Source organism: Rhizoctonia solani, chromosome 3 (assembly GCF_016906535.1).
Source record: "Rhizoctonia solani chromosome 3, complete sequence".
Taxonomy (NCBI): domain Eukaryota; kingdom Fungi; phylum Basidiomycota; class Agaricomycetes; order Cantharellales; family Ceratobasidiaceae; genus Rhizoctonia; species Rhizoctonia solani.
In genome coordinates this window covers 1,981,134-2,003,347 of record NC_057372.1, presented here as the reverse complement: position 1 = coordinate 2,003,347, position 22,214 = coordinate 1,981,134, and the positions used below count along the sequence as shown (strand labels likewise).

At 46.8% G+C, this 22,214-nt stretch overlaps 10 protein-coding genes across 10 annotated transcripts; 6 read left to right on the top strand and 4 right to left on the bottom strand.

Annotated features, from left to right (window-relative positions):
• Window positions 1–18: 18 nt before the first annotated feature.
• RhiXN_03049 (uncharacterized protein) lies at window positions 19–1,706 on the top strand (the record flags this gene model as incomplete). The annotated part of the gene is made up of 3 exons (XM_043322866.1): window positions 19–81; window positions 138–189; window positions 1,108–1,706. 3 exons carry the CDS (start codon window positions 19–21, stop codon window positions 1,704–1,706), a joined length of 714 nt encoding a protein of 237 aa, XP_043178362.1.
• A 327-nt stretch (window positions 1,707–2,033) lies between these two features.
• RhiXN_03048 (rRNA 2'-O-methyltransferase fibrillarin) lies at window positions 2,034–3,332 on the bottom strand (the record flags this gene model as incomplete). Its single annotated transcript, XM_043322865.1, has 8 exons — window positions 2,034–2,087; window positions 2,145–2,410; window positions 2,474–2,489; window positions 2,540–2,557; window positions 2,611–3,050; window positions 3,107–3,115; window positions 3,167–3,262; window positions 3,323–3,332. The coding sequence occupies 8 exons, from the start codon at window positions 3,330–3,332 to the stop codon at window positions 2,034–2,036; spliced, it is 909 nt and encodes a 302-aa protein (XP_043178361.1).
• A 647-nt stretch (window positions 3,333–3,979) lies between these two features.
• RhiXN_03047 (ubiquitin carboxyl-terminal hydrolase) lies at window positions 3,980–7,424 on the top strand (the record flags this gene model as incomplete). Its single annotated transcript, XM_043322864.1, has 11 exons — window positions 3,980–4,473; window positions 4,536–5,621; window positions 5,648–5,930; window positions 5,990–6,021; window positions 6,074–6,269; window positions 6,324–6,357; window positions 6,383–6,573; window positions 6,631–6,759; window positions 6,819–7,049; window positions 7,107–7,161; window positions 7,219–7,424. The coding sequence occupies 11 exons, from the start codon at window positions 3,980–3,982 to the stop codon at window positions 7,422–7,424; spliced, it is 2,937 nt and encodes a 978-aa protein (XP_043178360.1).
• Window positions 7,425–8,174: 750 nt separating this feature from the next.
• On the top strand, window positions 8,175–9,918 carry RhiXN_03046 (glycoside hydrolase family 76 protein; the record flags this gene model as incomplete). The annotated part of the gene is made up of 11 exons (XM_043322863.1): window positions 8,175–8,258; window positions 8,311–8,361; window positions 8,420–8,426; window positions 8,483–8,631; window positions 8,682–8,737; window positions 8,791–8,850; window positions 8,915–9,050; window positions 9,107–9,162; window positions 9,217–9,459; window positions 9,509–9,627; window positions 9,692–9,918. 11 exons carry the CDS (start codon window positions 8,175–8,177, stop codon window positions 9,916–9,918), a joined length of 1,188 nt encoding a protein of 395 aa, XP_043178359.1.
• Window positions 9,919–10,898: 980 nt separating this feature from the next.
• RhiXN_03045 (glycoside hydrolase family 76 protein) lies at window positions 10,899–11,963 on the top strand (the record flags this gene model as incomplete). The annotated part of the gene is made up of 8 exons (XM_043322862.1): window positions 10,899–10,982; window positions 11,032–11,082; window positions 11,144–11,150; window positions 11,205–11,353; window positions 11,414–11,469; window positions 11,530–11,625; window positions 11,684–11,789; window positions 11,853–11,963. The coding sequence occupies 8 exons, from the start codon at window positions 10,899–10,901 to the stop codon at window positions 11,961–11,963; spliced, it is 660 nt and encodes a 219-aa protein (XP_043178358.1).
• A 162-nt stretch (window positions 11,964–12,125) lies between these two features.
• RhiXN_03044 (glycoside hydrolase family 76 protein) lies at window positions 12,126–12,664 on the top strand (the record flags this gene model as incomplete). The annotated part of the gene is made up of 3 exons (XM_043322861.1): window positions 12,126–12,208; window positions 12,266–12,384; window positions 12,441–12,664. 3 exons carry the CDS (start codon window positions 12,126–12,128, stop codon window positions 12,662–12,664), a joined length of 426 nt encoding a protein of 141 aa, XP_043178357.1.
• A 453-nt stretch (window positions 12,665–13,117) lies between these two features.
• Window positions 13,118–14,071, bottom strand: RhiXN_03043 (uncharacterized protein; the record flags this gene model as incomplete). Its single annotated transcript, XM_043322860.1, has 5 exons — window positions 13,118–13,391; window positions 13,446–13,555; window positions 13,611–13,731; window positions 13,786–13,883; window positions 13,949–14,071. 5 exons carry the CDS (start codon window positions 14,069–14,071, stop codon window positions 13,118–13,120), a joined length of 726 nt encoding a protein of 241 aa, XP_043178356.1.
• A 565-nt stretch (window positions 14,072–14,636) lies between these two features.
• RhiXN_03042 (citrate synthase) lies at window positions 14,637–16,816 on the bottom strand (the record flags this gene model as incomplete). Its single annotated transcript, XM_043322859.1, has 14 exons — window positions 14,637–14,688; window positions 14,747–15,004; window positions 15,069–15,172; window positions 15,219–15,242; window positions 15,326–15,338; window positions 15,389–15,506; window positions 15,563–15,595; window positions 15,648–15,817; window positions 15,866–15,934; window positions 15,991–16,084; window positions 16,147–16,400; window positions 16,465–16,477; window positions 16,534–16,670; window positions 16,722–16,816. The coding sequence occupies 14 exons, from the start codon at window positions 16,814–16,816 to the stop codon at window positions 14,637–14,639; spliced, it is 1,434 nt and encodes a 477-aa protein (XP_043178355.1).
• Window positions 16,817–17,115: 299 nt separating this feature from the next.
• On the top strand, window positions 17,116–19,542 carry RhiXN_03041 (acyl-CoA dehydrogenase; the record flags this gene model as incomplete). The annotated part of the gene is made up of 15 exons (XM_043322858.1): window positions 17,116–17,157; window positions 17,303–17,323; window positions 17,385–17,475; window positions 17,532–17,734; window positions 17,783–17,901; window positions 17,963–18,050; window positions 18,121–18,138; window positions 18,194–18,459; window positions 18,516–18,570; window positions 18,625–18,872; window positions 18,922–18,984; window positions 19,032–19,139; window positions 19,193–19,313; window positions 19,380–19,419; window positions 19,472–19,542. The coding sequence occupies 15 exons, from the start codon at window positions 17,116–17,118 to the stop codon at window positions 19,540–19,542; spliced, it is 1,554 nt and encodes a 517-aa protein (XP_043178354.1).
• Window positions 19,543–19,595: 53 nt separating this feature from the next.
• RhiXN_03040 (Cellulase (glycosyl hydrolase family 5 protein)) lies at window positions 19,596–21,840 on the bottom strand (the record flags this gene model as incomplete). The annotated part of the gene is made up of 16 exons (XM_043322857.1): window positions 19,596–19,771; window positions 19,826–20,045; window positions 20,094–20,226; window positions 20,280–20,374; window positions 20,424–20,474; window positions 20,533–20,566; window positions 20,617–20,630; window positions 20,681–20,707; window positions 20,760–20,870; window positions 20,926–21,029; window positions 21,089–21,112; window positions 21,165–21,216; window positions 21,273–21,366; window positions 21,425–21,464; window positions 21,532–21,582; window positions 21,690–21,840. 16 exons carry the CDS (start codon window positions 21,838–21,840, stop codon window positions 19,596–19,598), a joined length of 1,377 nt encoding a protein of 458 aa, XP_043178353.1.
• Window positions 21,841–22,214: the final 374 nt, after the last annotated feature.

Below are 22,214 nucleotides of genomic sequence, written 5' to 3'. Positions count from 1 at the left end.
CCGAATGAGTAACTAATTATGTCTGGCGGAGGCAGCGTCGCTAGGTGGCTCTACACCTCGAATGCCGGACCCGATTTCAGTGTACGGGTGCCCACGTCGCTGGAGCGCAGGAATTGGCGCTCAAACCCGGCACACAGGAAGAATCAGGCCCGAAGTTCTGGACGGATAGACCAGGTCACTCGTTTGCTGGTACGTACAATCGCTAGCATTGAACCTTATTTCTCATCCAATTCCGGAAGTTGCCTGGTATTGAAAGTGCGGGGGATATATGCGCTGTATGATTCGTTCTCTGTTAGGCAGTATCACCTTGAAGTATATAAAACGTCATAAACTGAAAGTATACAATACGGCCCTAGTTTGGTGTCAAAGCTAACGACACATGTCCATCACTTGAGACCCGGGCAAGTAGCAGAAATTGGAAAGTCGTTGCCGAGTATAATGAATTTGTTCACCGTTCGATATCCTCTTTTGAGATCTATGACGAATGTGGTTATAGCCAAACCTGAATAGTTTTGATGTTGGGTACTTGTTGCAATCTCATATTACTTTCTCTGCCCTATCTCCCGTATAATAAGGTTAAGCTCCATGATGTGATAGAAGGTTACATCTCATGGCCAGGGATAGTGGGTGGAACATTGCTTCTCCTTTTCACATTTAACGGGTGCACCAGGACTTCAGTCCAGGGTCAGTCCTGGCCAGTCCATCTGTTCTGGTGGGGACCGAGGGACTTACCGTGTCCGATGCTACGCGACATGATTTCTGGGATCACCACCGACATCCTAAACGAGATCGAATGAAAGGACGTGCCATGCCGGTTCGCCGGATATTCTTTTGCGCGGGAGGCCTCAATATGTTGATACCAACCTCGACAGATAGCTTAAGAACTGGCTACTAGCGAGGCTGTCAGAGCTCATCTTCTCTTCGCTGCCCTACCCCCTCCACACTATTCATCCACATGCGTAGCGCGGCTGTTTTCTTGAGCTCTACCGTGGCCGCTGGGGTATGTGCCTCAACAGTTGTTGGCCTGCACCAATGTATCTTGGGTTAGTATTTTTCTTCACACTATAACTCTTCATACTTAATAACCCTCTGATGGAACAGATCCAGGCCCTTCTACTCCGCGTGCCACTTGCTCCTCGCATTCGCCAACTCTCGTGTCCATCGATAGATATGAAGAGCACCGATACGATGAAATCGCGCTCCATTACCTTGACGGGTCGAAGAATGTGATCTCTGCGTCTGGGTACAACCCCCGCTGCACACCTGGGGTGCCTGACCGCCACCCCATCCCTTCTCTTAGGGCAAAGAATACTCGCCCCTACAAAACCACGTGGACTAGGATCTATTATGTTGCTTCATCTTTCGGCGAAGGTCGATGTACCGGGAGTATCGTAAGCGAAAAAGTCAACGCTATCTCCATTGAGGCGCTCTCAAACGACGCTTCGAACATCGAGGCCGGTGCCACCTCTGTTTACGAAGTCGACAAAACGGACCATTCCGAACGCCCCACCGAGCAACTAGGCAACGCTATTACGAGTGAGGACGTGGGCTATGTCCCTATCAGGCGGCGAGCTACATTTGGGGAGCTCTGTCAGCTCCTTGTATTGTTCATGGTGTTGGGGGCGTTACATTATGTTTCTATGCAGTTTGCGGCTCGATGGCAAACTCCGCCGCCGACGGAGAGGAGATCGCCTCAATGCGAGTGATGGGGGGGCATGCGCATTCATATTCGTGGTACTTTACTTTGCAAATGAATATTATGTAGTGTAAATAGCCAGTTGAAATGATTGCCTTCGGATCATTTCAACTTGCTATGGTTGTATTCTAGAATTAACAAGGACATTTGACGCACTTGAATGGTAACCAATTCCTGGCAAGATCCATCTTGGAAGCCCCGTAACTTAAGATATTGGCTGAATGCCTTTTTACGCCCACCACATCAAAAGGTTTGTTCAAAATCGATAGTAAATATCCTAGATAAAGAGCATGGAGAAATAAAATGATGAAACCTAACACGCAGTTCAGCCAGTTATTCAAACGTGTCTTCTGTATTCAGCGATCAGCATGGCGTGGTCTCTTTCGTATGGCTAGATCGTTCAGGGTGGTTAGTGAATATAGATGGAGAGGTACCGGTCTAAATTTACCTCAAGAGTAAGTTGCTCAAGCGGCTTGAATTTTTCCGCCTGTAGCTTTTTGACCTCAGATGCGAATACAACTTCGGCGGGCTGGGTCGAGTCAATGCAGTTTGCCTTGATAGAAATGACCGCATGGCCGCCATTCTTGAGGAAGTGGTGGGAGTTTAAGGCGACGATACGGGCCTGATCCGGCTGGGCGACGTCTGCAAAGACAACATCCACAAGAGACAGGAGCATGCGGTATTTGTTAGGGTAGCGAGCGTCCTCGACAATGGCTATTGAGATACACAAGGATCAGTCAGTGTCTTATACGAGAAATGTATGGATCGTATACTTACGAATTACATTTGTCCGCTTTTTGGCCATGTTAATAAGATCGCGGCCCGAGCGTGAGAGAATTCGACAGCATAAACAGTGCCTTCCTAAGGTAGCAACTATTAGTAGCTGGGTACAATATATTGCAAAGGAAACTCACTGGACCAACAACATCGGCAACATGGCTCACACTAGTACCGCTCGCGGCACCAAGATAGAGTACCTTTTTTCCAGGAGCAATGTAGATATCGTCGAGGCCACCAAGAATACCAGCTGCGAGCTTGCTCCTGAAAGGATTCCATACTCGGTATTCAGTCTTGGCTGGCACTCCTGCGTCATCAGCGGGGCCTTCAATGGAGATTCGCTTCTCGCCATAGACAGACTCTCCTGGTACGAGATTGCGGGTGACCAATAGGTGCTCCTTGCCTTTTGCGACAAAGACACCTGGGTGACGATGGGGTTCCAAGATGACATTTGCACCACCTTTGGCACCTCCGCGGCCACCCCTTCCGCCCCTACCTCCCGCACCTCGGCCTCGGCCTCCGGCTGCACCTCGTCCACCCCCGCGGCCCCCGCCTCCACCTCGGGCACCGAGCCCACCTACAGCGAAATGAAGATTTAGTTTTCAAATTAATCACATCGAGCAGATTATTTACCTCGCCCTCCTGTTCACTATGGGTCAGCAGCGAATTATATATGTAGCAGTTATCACCTACCTCGGCCTCCCCCGCGACCGCCACGATCACCGCCGCCCCTGCCTCCACGGGCGCCGCCTCGACCTCCGCCGAATCCACCACGACCTCCAGATGCACCTGAGAGTATTATTATTATGAATATAACTGAGTATAGCTGAGTTAAGTATAGCTACTAACCAAATGCCATATCAACTAGTTCAAGCTGTTTGATAAGGTGAAAGCTTGAAGAGAGTTGGTTTGGTGATGAACGTTCTCTCTAATTTTTGTGGACTTGTTTGTCTGTGTTACCACCCCACAAAATCTGTTTGGTTCTGGGTGGCGAATATGAAATTGCATCTTGCTCCTTCCAGTCTTGTAAACTTAGCTCGCATCCCATCTAGCATAGCTTGGGCTGCGCTGTCCAGCATACGGGGTCGGATTATAGGAAGTTGAATAAATATATGCACTAACGGGCTTTCTGACTTGACGACGTGTCTGAAACGTATAGTTTTGTTTCTCAGTGATCGTCAGTAGTTTCGGAGACTGGGAGCAAGGGCACCCAAGGAGAGATCTAATGTAAGTCGACTGTGCTGATTTAACGATAACTTACCAATAATTCTCGACTATTTTTCAGCTAATTGAATAGTCCGCTTCGCAACAGCACCGTCGGTTCACAATTGCGATCGGAGGGTTTGACGCGCCTCACAATCTGAAGGGGCACCAGTGGTTTTCGCCTGGAATTACATGAAGTAAGTGGCTGGTTATGCGTCTGTGTATTCAAGTGGTGCTTAGTATCTCACTTATAGCTCCTGAAGTGAACCGTGGTCAAAGACACCCGTAGGTTTAGTATATTGCATGCACCACTTCTATTGCTCTGATCCTTTCAATCTAGGCGAAGACATGGCCGCAGGAACACCTGATCGTCGCTCTGCGAAACCCAATGGTTCGACTCCTCAACCCGGCCCTCCAAATGTCGGTCATCAACCGCCATATGGGTATGGTATCCCACAATACATGAATTCGTATCCCCTTCCGCCGATGCCTCCTGCCCAATTGTATCCTCAACACCATCATATGCCTTACGCGCACTATGGATACCAACAGCCTATATACCAACATCCCGTCCACCCTCCACAAGGGTATCCTCCGATGCAATACATGCCACACATGCCTGCCCCGCACCCTCATTATGCATCTCCTACACTCGCTGGGCCCTACCAACATTCGCCTTCATCATGGTCACCCGCGCCCAACATGCCTTCAGCTGACCAAGGAATGTCTACGCCACCGGTTTATGCGACGCCGCCTTATGCTCCTCCCCCGCACATGCACCATGGTGGACAGACTTTGTATCAATCTTCACAAACATTTGTGCCTCGAAATGTCCCTCCTTCACCATCTTCCCATATAGGTATCTTCCTTCCCCGCACGCTACGGCCCCTCAAGTACATTCTCCGTCCCGAACTTACGCCCGGATTCCTGGACAATATCAGCCTGGAGGCTCGAGCTCTGGTTCACCGTCAAGCAACCAGGCGAATTCGCTTGCGCCTCTTCCAGTAATATTGGTAGATCCGCAAGTCGAATCGGCAGTAGCCCCCGAAAGCCCGGTGGTTGAGCAACCTATCCCGGTGGTCGAGCAAATTATCCCAGTGGTCGAACCTATATCAGCAACAATATCATCGCCCCCATCCCAACCGCCTCCTCAACCTCCACCTCCTATTGAAGAAACAAAGACCCAGGTAGAGGAAGCTCAAGAGGATGGGTCATTGAGATTTGCTGGTGGGAGGATACCAACGCCAAACGCCGGCTCGATAATTACATTTGCTGCTCCTCCCTCTGTCTCTTCAACTTCATCACCACCTCCGAACGATCCGGAACCCAAAAGTTCTGTACAATCTGAGCCTAGCGAAGCTCCGGGGAAAATTAATGTTCCGTTTCCCCAGACCTTTACATCGGCTCCGATTTTTACCGACCCTGTGAAAGATGCTACATCTACCAATGACCCATCGATCACATTGTTCTCGCCAACGACGTCGAGCTTCTTGGCAAAGGATATACCAGAAGCACGATATTCCATAGCTAATCGTAGGCCTGAAGTCAATGCTGCACCTGCTTTATCTTTCAGTCGACGAGCGAAAATTCCGGCCTTTGTTGTGGCTGCCGCTGTTCCTCTTCCTACTCCGCCCAAGCCCACCAAACCTGCCAGTCCTCTGGCGGTGTCCCAAAGTCCGGTTAAACCAGTGGATCTCACGACGTCAGCACCCCAAACGAATATCGAGCAGCCAAAGGGAGCCACGCCAAGTGAACCAACGACTGAGGATCAAGGGCCAGATGTTGTCAAAGCTCCTGTCCAAATATCTCAAACTCCTTTGGCAGTTCAACCCGGAGTTTCCTCAACGACAACTTCCGCACTTGTACCATCAGATCAGTTGGACCCGCCTACGTCGACCGAAACACCTGCTGCACAGCCTGCACCACCCGTCAAGCAGCCTCCAAAGTCTTGGGCGCATTTGCTCCGTCCAGCATCCCCGCAAAGTCTGTCAAACCATCACAACCTCAGTCACAGAAACCGGCTACAAGAACTACTACCCCTGTTGGATCGAAGCAAACACCTGACATGGAATCAAAGGTCAACGGACATGCCTCATCCAACGGCGGATATGAGCCACTTCCGACGAACGTTCCGTTGCATGTTGTCTTATCCGAAGGAGCCAAACCATATTCAGCACATTCCCAGGTCACTCAACCGCGCGGACTAATCAACTCGGGTAACATGTGCTTTGCAAATGTAGTGATGCAAGCACTGGTGTACAGCGCTCCTTTTGTCAGATTGTTTGAGACTTTGGCGCATCTTGTTCCGGGTAGTTTAGCGGGAAGACTTCATTGTACGAAGCAACGTAAGTCGCTGAATTAAGTAATAAGATCTACTTTCTAACCCCTTTCACTCAGAATCCTGTTCTTGCGTGAATTCACTCCTGAGCCCGAGTCACCGCCTCCAGCGGCACCCAAGGCCAAGTCTCGCTCCGGCGCTTCGACCCCCATGCCCCCTGAACAAACTCGACAGCAAGCCTGGAATGAAAATCCATTCTTCCCTGAACTCTTGTACGCAGCCATGAAGCAGAACAAACGATTTGACAGCATGCAGGTATGGCGTTGTTTGCCTTATCCATAAATTATTCCCATAACCAAGTTCTCACAGCGCGGACACCAAGAAGACGCTGAAGAATTCTTGGGTTCTTCCTTGACACCCTTCACGAGGAACTCTTGAGCATACTTTCCCGAGTACAAACGGAGACTGCTCCGAAGGAACAGCTTGGACAAACGGTTCGATTAGTAGAACGCCCGGGGTTGAGAACACTCGAGAAGTTCAGCGTCCAGTCAGTCCGGATAATAAGGATGGCGACTGGATGGAGGTCGGCAAGAAGAACAAACCAGCAATTACGCGAACGGTCAGAACATTTTAGGTTATACTGCGTTTCGTTACTGTGACTCATCGAAATTTGCAGACTCGAGCAACGGAGTCCGCGATCACTCGGATATTTGGGGGGAAGCTTCGCTCCGTGCTGTCGATCCCAGGCTCGTCCAAGGACTCGGTGACCCTGGAACCGTACCAACCATTGCAATTGGACATACAGGTACGACAATAATAGATTAGATTACGATCATAAATCGTTATAACTTAAGTTCATTGTAGAGCGATCACATTCGCACCATCGAGGATGCTCTGAAACACATCACCGTCCCTGAGATCGTGTCAATGCACTCGGAGGCACGAGGCGGGATGGTTGATGCGAAGAAGCAAGTCACACTCGAGTCGTTGCCCCCACTGTTAATTCTTCACCTGAAGCGACTTGTTTACGACGCGAAAGGTATCCAAAAGAATTCCAAGGTCATTGAGTACTCCACTACACTTGAATCCGGCCCGGTAAGAAGATTTTCACCCTGTCCGATCGATCGGCATTAACGTGTTTTTGTTGCAGAGATCGTTTCGCCGACTCGCCGAACGAAGCAATCGATCAAGTATCAATTATACGGTGGTAAGTTGGACCAAACGTTTATTAGTAGTCTAAAAAATTGCTGAAACGTCGTGTTAGTGGTGTATCATCACGGGAAACATGCAACTGGCGGCCATTATACAATCGACGTCCTCAGGCAAGATCACTCAGAATGGGTGAGGATCGACGACACGCACATCGAACCAGTCACAGAAAAAGACGTAACCGCCCACGAAAAACACGCCAAGGCAGATAAAACTGCGTACTTGTTGTTCTATAGGCGAGAGCCTGACAACTCAAAATAATAGTGGTTATTCGTCACACGGACGCTGTACCTTTTGTCTATTTCTGAGGGTAGTGTGTATACTTTAATGTGTTTTGATCGCATTCGCCTGTTGTTTTGTTCATTATGTGCATGATGTAGCAGTATCATCGCCCACAGTCATACATCTATCTATCATGGTTTTTATCAATTACTCTTTAATCGAGCATCAGCCGCGCATGAATACAGAGGTGTGTTAGTAGGAATATTTTCGTCGGATGTATTAATTGGCTTGGAACAGAACTGGCTACCCGCACTAGCCGACCGGTTCAGTAGAGGTGCCGATACCGCGGCGGAATGAGGTATACGATTACAACAGTCAGTCATGATATTGAGAGGGTCCGGCCAAGTGCCGTTCGTCTTCGGGACGATCAATTTTATATACTCGGCGCGTATGGCCATCATTCCAATGACCCACTTCTCACGCTTGGCGAAACTTAACATAGCTCGCCTAACAGCCGTCTACTGATCTGCATGGGCGTTGTGTCTTCGTCAACCAACAACAACATAGTGCACTAGGCGCTGGCCGAAATCCCCATACGACAGCGCACACCGAGTTTGCCGATGCGTTTGGTTCTCTCGCTAGACTACGACCACCGACGAATGGTACAACGAAACGATGGGGTCTCTGCTCGCTACGGCCGATTCGGTAACATTGGCCTTCTTCCTGCAATAATTTTTAGTCGCTTTTAAGGAGAGACTTTGTTATGGGTGACCTATCTCCTTACTCAAAATGGCTCGTACTACTACTGCTCTCTTCCTCGCTCTTCCACTGTTAGTATCGGCCGTTGACCTTGGTGTGCCTCTTTCCTGGAGGGTGAGTAGAATGGCTAGTGTTTCAATGTACTATATCTAACACCAGTACTCAGAAATTCAGCAATTCTCGACCCGTCACAGAACGCCAGAACATTGCTCAAGCTGTAAGTACAGTTTCTGTTTTTTTCCCCATATTTTATCTAATACTTCACTTGGATATAGGCAATCGGTTGGAAATTTATTTGATTGTTTGAAGCCGCAATGTTAACGCTAACGCTATCTCAGATAATATCAAACAATATGTCAACTACGATAACTACGAACTTAATGGACTTGGATACTGGGGTTCTGCAAATACCTGGAGCGCCATGGCTTTAAAAGACAAGGCTACAGGAAATCAAGCAAACAGAGGGATTGTCAGTGATGCGTTAGGGGTAAGTCAATTTTGTACATTCACCTGTGGCCCAAACTGATAGGAAAAAAGAACAATATATATTGGCATCCTCACTACTACAAATATGAATACAACGACGATGCGATGTACGTGATCGACTTTAGTTGTCCAAACGCTAATTTCTGATGGATGTCTCCAGGTGGTGGGGGACAGCAAACATATATGCGTATCGCGCATACAAAGATAATGTCTTGCTTGGGTATGCGGTAGACAATTGGAACGAGGTCTCTAAGTAGTATGTTTCTCATAACCTATCGATTTAGAGCTATTGTAACAGTCGTTCCTTTTGGGTCTAGCGTCGTCACCGCTGCACATGCTGCGGCCGGAAAACATCCTCTTAAAACAGGTACACTCAAGGGTACTTGTGGTGGTACAACTATGGCTGGGGGCGTCTTCTGGGTACGGCACATACTTGCCCTACATTACATATATGTTACTTACTATAGATGTTTTAGAGGACCACGGCCAATGATATGGGCATGAACGCTATCACTACCGGGCTCTATATGACGTATGGAAATCTTGTTTTATTGTGACTGTAAGACTAACGGTTGATTATCCTAAGCCTCTCTGCTTACCTGGCTGAGGCCACTGGAGACTCCAAGTACACGAACGCGGCCATTCTCTCCGCCAACTGGATCAAAAATCACAGATACTCTACTTCTGCTAAGATTGTGCTCGACTCGATTAATTCTGCGGATTGTACCACTTCTGCGGATTCGTTCACTTTTACCTATAATAGCGGTAAGTTCGTAGAAGGACTAGCAGTTCTCAAGGACGTAACCAAGGACGCTCAGTGGACCAATTTGTCAGTCCTAAAGAGGTTGTTGGTATGAATAACACTAATAACTGATTAGGATGACTGAAACTGTTAACGCGGCCGTCAAGTCTAATCACTGGCAAGGTTCGGATGGTATCATCACTGAGGGTCAGGACGGAGACCTTAACACCAACAATGATGGTCGAATCTTTAAGGGTATGCTTGGTATTCGTTTCTGGTTTACAAGATCTAGATATCTTATTTTGAATAATATCCACAGCTGTCTTCCTTCGCGGCCTCACCGAAGTGTTCCAACGAAGCGTTGCCGACAACAATTTGCGAATTCTTATCCATAGCTATGTAGATGTGCAGTATAATGCACTTCTTGATCTAGCATCCAACGGGGCATCATATGGTGTTGTTTGGCATGGTCCGTACTTTGGACCAACATCATGGGGCCAGAATGCGGCGGTGGACGTCTTGGTTGCCGCGATTGTAGCAAATTAGGGGCTTTTGGCCGGCTGTTCTATCGTAAATGTCTAATATGTTCATTGAATATAGCATTATCTTCGTTTCGTTTTGCCCTGAAAATGGCTAACTATCTGCATAGTAGCCGAGCGATAAGTGCCAGGTTCAACTTACCATGAAGTCGGTATAGTTTTAGAGGCCCAAAATGAGTTAGACTTCGTTGTTTACAAAATTCCAAGTCCTCTTTTGATGATCCAGATTCGAAAGGAGCGTTGGAGTGGTGGGACAGGCTCGAGCTTCGTGGACCCAAACCTACCTCATGTTTACGAACCTTAACTGGTTGGGTAACTTTTGATACCTATATTTCATAGAGCTCGCTTACTATACCAAGATCTTCCTTTCTAGTAAATTTGAGGGGCTAGAATAAAGCATTCAAGTTCACTAAACTTCTAGGTCTCGAATGTGCGTGCTATTGCATTGTACTGTACGTAACGTATACCTTCTGGGTACAGCATCAGTCCAGAGTCTTGGGCTAGCCTTCGTATGGGATGGTTAGTTTCATAATTTTTGGTTCATAAGCACCCATATATGTGCGATAGATTTCTGCGGTACATTCGGCTTTCTAACAATACTTGGGTCGAATTGGTAAATGCACGGTCATGTGATCGTGAGGCTTCGAGGTAAGCGATAGATTGAACTTGGGGACTTAGGTATTCATATAAAACTTCTTTAACGCTGACCACAAGAAGCCGGTTTCTGGTGACTTACCCGCGTGGTCGACTAAGAAAACTGTGTAGGTACTATCAACTGGAATTAGTCCTGCCGCAAGTTGGCTATGCAAGTTGTAGCTCCGAGCTGCCCGCTCGCTAAAATATAATCAGCTGGACGCCGCATCAGCATCACTCGGTCTTCTTGACTATTCAGGCTATTCATATGAATCGATTTGACTAGCAACGCAGAGCCTCCGCATGGTTTAAAACACCAGGCCCGCAAATCCAATATCCAAGCAACCGTCTAACATGCCCTCTTTGACCCAGTTCTTTCTTCTCTCCCTTCCGATCTTAGGGTCGGCTGCTGATCTGGGTGTACCTCTTTCTTGGATAGTAAGCCATAAGATTACTGTATGGCTATTGTATCGACTGTTTTCAATAGAAATTTTACAACGAGCGACCTCTAGAAGAGCGTCAGAAAATAGCCCAGGCTGTATGATCTTCCATTCTCTTTGTCAATAGTCACATCTAATGAATAACACCTGGACCTATAGGCAGTTGGTTGGTTGACTGGCTCGCGATAGGAGATAATTTGCTGATGCTATATCGTTATAGACAATATTAGACAATATCTTGATAAGAAGACCTACGAGTTTAACGGACTTGGATATTGGGTTTCAGCTAACACATACAGCGCGATAGCTCTTAAAGACAAGATCACTGGTACAGAAACAAACCGAAAACTTGTTTCCGCCGCGCTCAAGGTATGCCCTTATTACCTCAAGCTCTTGGTCTGTGATGTATTCATGTTGGTAATCATAAAGAGTAATTTTGAGAACCACCCTCATTTTTACAAATACGACTTTAATGATGACGCACTGTAAGTGGAAGTGGAATTATGCTCCCATATAAAGTACATAGTGCTGATCAACATATTTAGGTGGTGGGGCACAGCCAGTATTTATGCTTATCAGGCATATAATGATACTATGTTCCTCAACTATGCTATCGACAACTGGAATGAGGCGTCTAAATAGTGATTATTCCGATTTACTCAAGCATTATAAGTACATAATTAAACCCCCTGCACACAGTCAGATCACTCGTACACAAGCTCAAGCCGGCAAGCATCCACTTAAGAAAGACACCATCAGGGCAACATGTGACGGCCATAATACTACGGCCGGTGGTGTTTTCTGGGTAAGTGGATGGCCAGGCCACATAATTAAGGAGTCCGGGAGTGCTGATATAAAGTCTCCAAAGAAAACTGGTGCTGATGATAAAGAAATGAATACCATCACAACCAGCCTTTACCTGACGCACGTATGGTCACAGTTCTTCACAGCCAACCTATTGACGACGGTCGAACAATAGGCTCTCAGCATACCTCTGGGATATAACTAAAGATGCCAATAAATATTCTACACCGGCCATCCTTGCTGCCGAATGGATTACCAACAACCGTTACGACTGGAAAAAGAGACTAGCTCTTGATAGTCTGAGCCCCATGGCTGCACTACATCACCTGATTCTTGGATGTTTACCTATAACAGCGGAAAGTACCTCGAGGGACTCTCGACATTAGCAAGGCTCACTAATGCTTCAAAGTGGCATGACCAGTAGGTAGAAATCGATAGGATCCTTATTAAATAAGTACTGACTAGAGTTTGCGGTAGACTTATTGAAACCGCCAATGCAGCAATCAAAGCCCGAGCTTGGCAAGGTGATGACGGTATTATCACTGAGGGACAAGGAGGCGACCTCAACAAGAACGATGACGCCCGAGGTTTCAAGGGTGAGTATACATTGCGCTTGTTACGCCTACCAATCAATCTTAGCACCATGTGTTAGCTGTCTTCATTCGTGCTTTGCACAAGCTCTTCCACGATACCAACAACCGCGACTTGCAAATCTTGATTCATAGTTACGTTGACGTACAGTACAACGCACTTCTTGACCTTTCCTCCAACGGTACATCCTACGGTGTAGTTTGGCATGGCCCCTACAATGGCCCAACGCCATGGGGTCAAAACGCTGCGCTAGATGTGTTGGTTTCTGCGATTGGAGCCAACTAGATGACAAAGGATTTTGTATGTTCTAGTCAATTTATAGGACGTACTTAGTCACAGGCTACAAATTTACTGCGACTTCGACCGTATATGCGCCCTTTTGCAACTACGGGCCTCAAACACATGGGACCTCCATTAAGAAACACCTTTATGGAGGCACATACCCTAGTAATATTTAAGGAAATTTTAAACGCTAACAACGCCCACGTCCTTCCATGCCAAGTAGAAGCCCTGGTGCTCAGTTGGAAAAATCTGATCTCCAACCACTGTCTTGATAGAGGCCAAGGTAAATCGAAAATAAGACTCCAGACCTCAGATCTCGAGGTGAAATAAATTACTAAAATATAACCAAGATATCTCAAGGTAAACGAGAATACAGCGGAAAGAGTATGGAAACAAGTAATAGACACCCAGGTTCGGCTCTATATTTCAGGAATATACCTTGCTCGTGACCGGGATTCACCAGTGCCCAAGGACCAAGTGCGTAACAAAAATCGACATGAGCCCTAGAATAACCAATCTTGGGTGACGACTCGAAAGAGCTGAGTTGGATTGAGTCTCCAGAGATGTCTCGGCCGAGGTAATGGTAGTAGGATCCAGGGATGGGGTTGCGTAAGAATATACAATGACCATTGTGGATCCACTCGAATCGGTCGTAGATCGAAATTGAACCGTGGTATCAGAAGGGGCAGCAGTAACAAGTTGATCAGTAGGGAAGTCAGTGCTGGATGGTCTGCCATACTTTTTCGTTAGTTGTGATATACAGCTTTCTAATAAAGGGACGAACTGGTTGGTTGTGCTGGCGGCTGCGACAGGCACACTTGGTGCTTGAACGACATCCGTACAAGCAATTTGGGCGGTGCAGGAATCATCCACATCGCCAGATGCAACGGTGACCTTTGCGTAGAGCAGCTTAATTTAAAAACGGCGCAAATACACGATTGAAACTCACCTGGGGAGCAGTTGCTTGCATATTGGAGCTATCGACTATAGATACGATCAAAGGGGTGTCTTTGGCAAAGCGGATGGGTAGTTCGAGAGATGTTGAGCCAGCTGAAGTAGATACATTATGTCTACCAAAGATGTCAATATGTGATTAAAACCGCCCAATAATTCAGGCGACTTACACTTCTTCCGAAGCATTCTGTCCAGCACTACACACAGGCTTTATAGTCAATTTGTACGGCGGTTTCCCCCCTTGCCATAGGATCGTAGTGTTCTTGCACTGGTAAAGTAGTATTAGCGAATGCAATTGCTAAATAACTGAAACATAGAATATAAAACACTTACCTGAGTAAATCCACTGGGGCTCTGAAGACCAAATGGTACCTCGGTATCGTTACTTCGAGATTGGGCAGAAACGCCTAAAACTGCGACAGCGAACACAAGAGCTGCACGAGATATATATAACATTTTGAAGGCAAATGATGGTAGGTGCTAGTTAGTTTGATAGCTGAAATTGTATGCAACGAGCGTATATGCGGGTGAGCAGAGGTTTCACACCAACGCGAGACGCAAAAATAAAGAAAACTAAGAGATGGGGGGGAAGGATACCTATAAACTTGGGTCAAAACCTCATTTTTTATGTTGTAACCTGCTTGTATTGAAGAAGCACCGAATCGGACGCGCCGCAGAGTCGAAGTAGCAAAAGTTATCAAAGAGTGGAGCTGTACGCCTGACTTCGAACACTTCGTTTGACATCGCAATGATATCACTATAGTCCGTTGTCAAGCAGTTTAATCTAATGTGTCAGGGTGATGTGCTTCGAAAAGGCTAAGTAAGAGGGACTCATAAAGGCTCGAAGTCGCTCTGTGTGAAGACCGGCTCACTCAATATGTATATGGGATTGCGAACTTCGCCTATTATATTGCTACATTCAACTCTATTGACGATGGCAATTGCTCAAAACTTTGCATAAAGAATAGCCAGCCCATTGTTGGATTTATAAATAACAAACTTGCATATCTCCAAAGCTCTACTACAGCTTGGCTTTGCCTTTGTAAGTCGCCAGCGCAGTTCGCTTCGTCTGCCTAGAAGTTCCAAATAGATAAATAAGCATCGCCGCACGTGTAAGCTGCTGAAACTCACCCGGTCGAATGGACACTAGCACTAGGGACCTTCTTGGGATCGGTGTCGTCATCGGACTCCGTGGGCCGTTGGTCAATAGGAATGAAATCGCGCCTACCGGCACCGGCGTATACCTGACGGGGCCGCCAGATCTTTACACCCCCAGGCTGAAGCATCATTTGACGCCAGTGCGCAAGCCAACCAACCACACGTGGAACAGCAAATAAGACTGGGAAAAAGTCCAATGGGAAGCCCATCGCGCGGTAGATTAGTCCTGACCTATTACGTAGAAAGGTTGTTAGCTGGTTATGATGTCGACTGTGCATCCTTCGGATAATCGTACCAAAAGTCTACATTTGGTGCTAGCTTGCGTTTTACAAAATATTCGTCCTTGATTGCGAGATCGTGTAGACGCATCGCGGTTTCGAGTAGGGGGTCTGACCGGTTCTAAGGCTGTTATTAAAACTATCTGAGATTTATTTGCCTCACTTACACCTTGAACACTTCTTCGGCTGTCCTACGAATGATAAACGAGCGAGGATCGGACTAGTACACCAAATAGCTCGAATCACGGACTGTTTTCCTCGACGCAATACTTACGGTCTTATAAACACTGAGAATATACATTAAATCTATATTTAGGAGATACAACAGCCAACTTACCGGTGACCAAATCCGGAAAGTACCTTCTCTCGTTTCTTCACAGACTCCAAAAACGCAGGTACATTCTCGGGGGAACCAATTGAAATAAGCATGCGAATGACGGCCTCGTTCGCCCCGCCTGAAATAATACTTGTTCAGCATGGCACACCCGGAGCATGCATCCTGAAGACTTACCGTGCAGAGGGCCGTACAGAGATGCACATCCGCCTGTTGCAGAGAGTTAGTGGAATATATTCATTCCGGTTTGTGTGGTACTCACGCAATCGCAGAGTATGGATCGACCAATGAGCTTCCGGTTTGAAGAACAGTGGTCGCAGAGGCGTTGAGCTCATGTCCGCATGTAAGATAAATAAGATATCCAAAGCACGTTCTAAGACGGGGGAAGGCACATAATTCTCCTGTCCGAGACGGTCCATTTGATACAAGAAGCTAGAGCGACCTCAGTTGGGATACTTATAAGGTAGGAGATGAACTTACGAGCCAGTGTACGACATTCCAACAGGCGGAACAATAAATTCTCGCCCCTGCCGCACACGGTATGCCATTCTGAATATTGGATTCAGTATACGAATAGGTGAACACTGCTTTGGTATGAAACTCACGCAGCCAACGTCGTTGCTTTACCGATTAATCGATATATTTGCTTATCCATGATCGCAAGGGAAGCTTTGTCGCCTTTGGTATACAAATTTTGACCTATAATTAGTGCATTACATTAGACACATTCAAGGTGGGCTGATTGATGGGCAAAGACGGACCTTGTAAAGAGGGGTTCGCTTCAGCATAATAGCTACCCAGTGCAGCAAACGCTGAGGTCAAGATTGACATAGGGTGTGCGTCATAGCGGAAGGCTCGGAATAACCCAGCGACATCAACATGGGTTATGCTATGGTGCAAAACCTCAAATTCGAATGATTCATAGCGACCTTTTGAAGGCAGGCTACCATAAATGAGGAGATAGGCGACTTCCAAGAATGTTGAGTGTTCGGCGAGTTGTTCAATCGGATACCCACTGTGTGATGGGCCCTTTAGTTCCAGTACTATATCAAAAGCTCGGGAGTAAATTTACGACGTACCGATACCGAAGAACTACAAATCAAGCGTCAGATGCCAATAATAGAAACTAGGTTTAAGCCGCCACTTACTCCCATTGTCGCCATCAATGTACGTGATTTCACTCTGGATGACTGCAGTATTCAAGAACCCTTTGTCGGAAACACGCAAACCACGTTCCGTCTCGTTCTCTGGTCGCTCCCCAGGTCGGGCAGGCGCCTTGATTGCTCTTTCCAATCTCATTGAGGATACCACAACGTCACAGAATAGGCCAACTCACTTGAAGGCAGTGGCGGATATAGTGTTATCAGTAATAGGAATACTATACGTCTTTCCAGTACGCTCGTCGCGCACAGTCAAGCTCTCAGTTGCCATATTGTGGGGGATAGGTTTGCCCATGTCACTGGTGCGGGGTCGATCAAGAGACAGCGAGGTGATCGGTGGAGAGTGGGAGCGGAAACTGAAGCTGCGGATCGAGCACCTTGCCTTTTTCTATTCGCCCAGTTCCGGCCGCCATCTGGATGAATTGAATACATAGCTATGATGCTGCACTCGGTCCGGTCCCAATTACAGTCCCGAGCGGCTAATGCCGGTGCGACGAAACCATGTGATTCCTTCCGATCATAAGCTAAGCGCCCAGTCACACTACCCAATCTCTCCCGACCCCATTCACAATGGGAAACGAGCGAACGATTACACCCGAAGAAATCGCCAAGGTAAACCCCGCAACATCATCATCGCATTTGCATAAAACATATATCAATCCGCTCCTACTTGATCCTACTCCGTCTTCAAGTTCATCATGTGGTTCACGGAAATCGTTAATTATTGCCCAAGCTGACCATGCATTATTGTGCTTAGCATAACTCTCCAGGAGATTTGGTAGGTCTCTTATATTTGTAAATTTCAAGCTGCGACCTAATCGCATTGAATATCTTGCTAGTGGATTGTCATCGAATCGGATGTCTATGATTTGTCTCGCTTCGCCAACATCCATCCCGGAGGAAAAGCTGTTTTGTTCGACTCGGCGATCGGTGAGACTTAATACTGTCCGTGATACTGAATAGCTTCTTACACGCCTATCACATAGCTGGTCAAGATGCTACAGAGGCATTCTTCTCAGTGCACCGCTCGGATGTTCTCGAAAAACCCCAGTATGCAAGGCTAAAGATAGGAACACTGCTCGGGAAGTCTCGGACGACAGAGGTCGACAAATCGGATATGCTCAGCCAGGTGCCTTATGCGGAACCTACCTGGTTATTGCCAGAATTCAAGAGCCCTTACTATAAAAAGGTGTGTTGGCCTTTCCTGGCATGTCATCAGGTGACCAATGGTGCATAGACCCATAGGGAACTGCAACGTCGCATGCGTGTGCTTGTTGATGAAGTTCTCTTTCCGGATGGGCAGCTAAAAGAAGCGGATGGGAAGCGGGCAAGTCAGCAGGTTCTTGACGAAATGACGTGCGTCTCATCTGTTTATCATCATTGAATGGAAGTATCTGAGGTCGCTCTCTGATTTTAGTCGTCTCAACGTACACGCCATGAGGTTGGGTCCAGGAAAACATCTCAAGGGCCTCACACTCATGGAAGGAGCTGTTAAACCAGAGGAGGTAAGTCGACTTTATAGGTTGTTGGGGAATTACCTAATCACCCGTATTTCCCCCAATCCTATTAACGTAGTTTGATTACTTTCACGAAGTAGGTTGATTTAAGGTATTTTCTGTACAAGCGTTATATTTTAAACTCTTGGCAGCTCGTAATCACTCAAGAGCTTGTAAGAGTCGGCACCCGAGGCTACGGTGATGCGCTGTTGTCAGGAATGGTCATTGGCTTGCCTGCAGTGCTTAACTTTGGCTCCGATGCTATCAAGAAACACATCGTGCCGGACATTCTGGCAGCAAAGAAGGTTATATGCTTAGCCATTAGCGAGCCTTTTGCTGGTAGTGATGTCTCAGGTATGAGAACAACGGCGGTAAAGAGTGAAGATGGGAAGGAGTGGATCATCAATGGCACCAAGAAGTAAGTGCTCTCCTTCATCTTGCTCAACATGCATTAATCTCGGACACATCCATAAGATGGATTACCAACGGAACGTTTGCCGACTACTTCGTTGTTGGTACTCGCACTGATGTGAGTACAAATCTCACGAGATTAAAACTTCCGAATCGATCATCCGCCAAATAGGGTGGGTTTACCGTCATTCTCGTTCCTCGAGTGGAAGGCGTCGAAACCAAACCCATCAAAACTTCGTATTCGGCTTCTGCCGGTACCGCATATGTGACTTTTGACAAAGTGCGTGTACCGATCGAAAACACATTGGGTGAAGAAGACGGAGGCCTATATGTCCTCTTGAGCAATTTCAATCATGAGCGATGGGTCCTATGCTGCCTCAGTGCCCGGGCCCAGAGGTTAATTACTGAGGAATGCTTTACGTATGTGTCTATACCATTTTAGCAATTATAACGCTAATATCCATGTTAGATGGGCTTATCAGAGAAAGGCTTTCGGAAAGCGACTCGTGGACCAGCCAGTGGTTAGGCACAAGTGAGCTCAAAATTTTGACAAGTAATGCGTCTTGACCCCTGGTATAGACTAGCTGCCATGATAGCACGGTGTGAAAGCGTTCAAAATTGGCTCGAAAACGTCACCCACCAAATGTGTTCCATGTCATACCACGTCCAAGCCGACAAACTTGCTGGGTATGTAGACCGCTCTTCTTTAGTGCAATAAAACCTATCACAGCTTTCGTTAGGCAAATGGGTTTCTTGAAAATGTATTGTACTCAGACAGCACAGAAGACTGCAGCGGATGCTGTCCAGTTGTTCGGAGGGCGAGGCATAACTCAGTCCGGAATGGGAAGATTCATAGAGCACGTAAGTTGGATTGTTAGTCATTTGCTCGATCTTACTTATGTCTTTGCTATTACTTTATACTCTTAGGCTTACCGAACAATCGCATTCGACAGTATACTGGGAGGAAGTAAGTCGGAATTTGGCCTAAAGAGAGTAAGCTACTTACAGATTTCCGGCAGCCGAAGACGTTATGGGTGATCTTGGAGTCCGACAAGCCATGCGTGGCCTGCCCGAGAACGCGAGACTTTGATTCATTCATTTTGATTCTACATATATCCATTGTACTACACATGATTCCACAAATCATAGATGTGAATGATCCAGAAGTACTTTGTTCAATCCCGAACGTTGAGCGCAGTTTTCAAACTTGAAGCTCGCCGCTAGGTCATCGAGCTCCTGTAGCGAGAGACCTTCAAAGTGAGATGCATACTCGGGCGTCAGTTCCTCCGAGATCAGGATATTACGGACAAGGCGGCCAACTAGTCCAGGGCCAATGGTTAGCAACTTATATATTTGCGGTGATTCTTTCCTACCATGTTTCTTTACTTTCCACGTAGGTGGATACCTCTTTTGTATATGTGTGACTTCTTCGGTGATCAACTTTTCAATCGGATCGAATGCAGATTGAACTGTTGTAGTGTCGGCACCCCACGAGTCGGCTGCAAGACGTTTTTTCTTTGCGAGGAATGCCTCAAATAATTTTATATATGGGCTCTCTGGGGACGTGTAGACCATGCCTTGGAAACCGATGTCCTTTCAGTACTGTCAGCCAACGTTCATCCATCGAGATCCAAATATCACCTTGTAGAGCCAAATTGACCACGATATCTGATACTGGTCGTAAATTGCTAATTGGTCCTTAAGAACATGATACCTTCGTTCGTTGATTTTTTCCCAGTCGGATCCATCGGCCGGAGACGCATATACTGGACCACTATACACAAGTGTTGGCGCCCCTAATAATACTGATGACAATCATAAACTTACAATTCACCATTCCAGATGTGGCCACCTGTCTTTTCGTGGTATGCAATCTTGCGCTTAAACGAGCTTTCGAGCTTCTCCTTTTGCTCGGGAGTTCCCTACACGATGGCTTATAGACCACGCATACATACAGTCAGTTTTACGTACCTCGTATGGTTCGCTGACCTGCGGAAACCCGTAATTCGAGTAGTCATGAATCTGAATCGCACTCTCAGTTGAGTGAAATTTAACAGGAGGAATTTTGATAAAAAATTACCGAATATACAGAGCCCGGAAGTGGGTCTCCAAAACTTTGTGGTGTCAAAAACGGTAAAACTAAAAATGTGAAAATCGTGCTTACTGGGAGAAGTCGGCCTATTGCACAATGTTAGCTAGGCATCAACGACCTCAAATATTGAGCTCACAGCAAAAGTATTTCCATCCCAAAACAGCTATATCATAAATGAGTACAACATTCAAACCCACAACCGCTTCTGTGCTCACAATATGGTCCGGGTCAATGGCATGGATGGCTTTCTCAGCACGTGCGTACCAGTCTAGTACGCGAGTATGTTCTTCATCAGTTGGTTCGTTCAACGGGTTATAGCCAGCGACCTGTAAAATAGTAACCAAATCAGAAAACGCTCCAACATTCGCATGTCTCACGGACCCAAGTGTTCCCTTTATAGCGCCTGGCCAATTCTTCCCAGAGAGCAATTGCTCTATTTTGGAATTCAATGTGTTCCCAAAACAAGGCCCGGTGGATGCCCGTATCTACCGGAGAACGTCACTTAACACATTTATATACCCCCCCCCCCCAACGAGCTGCCTACCGCAGTGCCAGTCGACATTTTGACCTTTCAAAAATGAGTTAAGTAGCAAAAAGTTCCGAGTAAATTCAATGCATACCTCCGGGGGCGGCATGAAGATCGAGGATAGTATAAATGCCGTGATGGGCGCACTGAAGTTCAGCCGAGTTAGGTATGTCAACCAGTATGAACAAAGCGATGACTCAACGATATTTATTATACGATCCAGCCATTGAAATCCACGTTCATTGTACACCCCGGGGTTGAGGTCGTCTTCAAAATGACGATAATTGAATGGGATCCTGAGGGAGTTTAACAAACGTCAGTGCTATACCAACAAAGCAAACACGGGAGCCCCACCGAATGCAATTGAGGCCGAGAGAAGCAAAGAATTCGGCATCTTTTTCGGTAAAAAAGTACTCAAGGAACTTGTCGAAGAAGTATTCATATTTTTCTTGCCCCAGTACCCTCTTGATTGCTTTCCTCATGTCGTTTTCGTGGCCAGGATAACCAGTAATCTACAGAAGTATCAGCACGCTATATGTGCGGATTGAAATGCATATCTCATACAACTGCCAGTGGAAAGTGGTTAAGTTACGCCTGTTTTTTTATTGCGTTTACTTACAATTTTCCATGTTAAGATGCCCACCGAGCCCAGCACCACGCAGGAGAACGGGCTTCCCATCATTGCCAACAATTTTTGAGCCCTCGATTTTCAACACGCCCAACGGGGAGGGGGCGGGCGGAGGGGGTACCTTGATTTGTACAGGGGACATTATGGTTATGAGAGGGTTGGGATGTATGAGAGAGGTTCTACATGCGCTTATATGCGTACTGGTTGCCCTCCAGCTTACTCCAAATGGGCAACCGCCCGAGTGAAATAAGCCGGCCGGCAGATTGGATAGCTCTATACCGCGATTGTACCGGTAGTTGTTGACACGTTCTTACACGTAATCATGGCTTTCCAAACCACGGAACACAGACCTCCAGCTTCATATTTGATATGTGTATTCGTATGGTAAAAGTACTGGATTCTAACCCTTCAATGTATGATTATCCCCAGCTCAAAATTAACTCAGTGTAACTTGGCATGGTCCCGCAAAACCTGGTTGAGGCCCTCCCGCTGTTGACAATTTTCAAACTTGAAGCT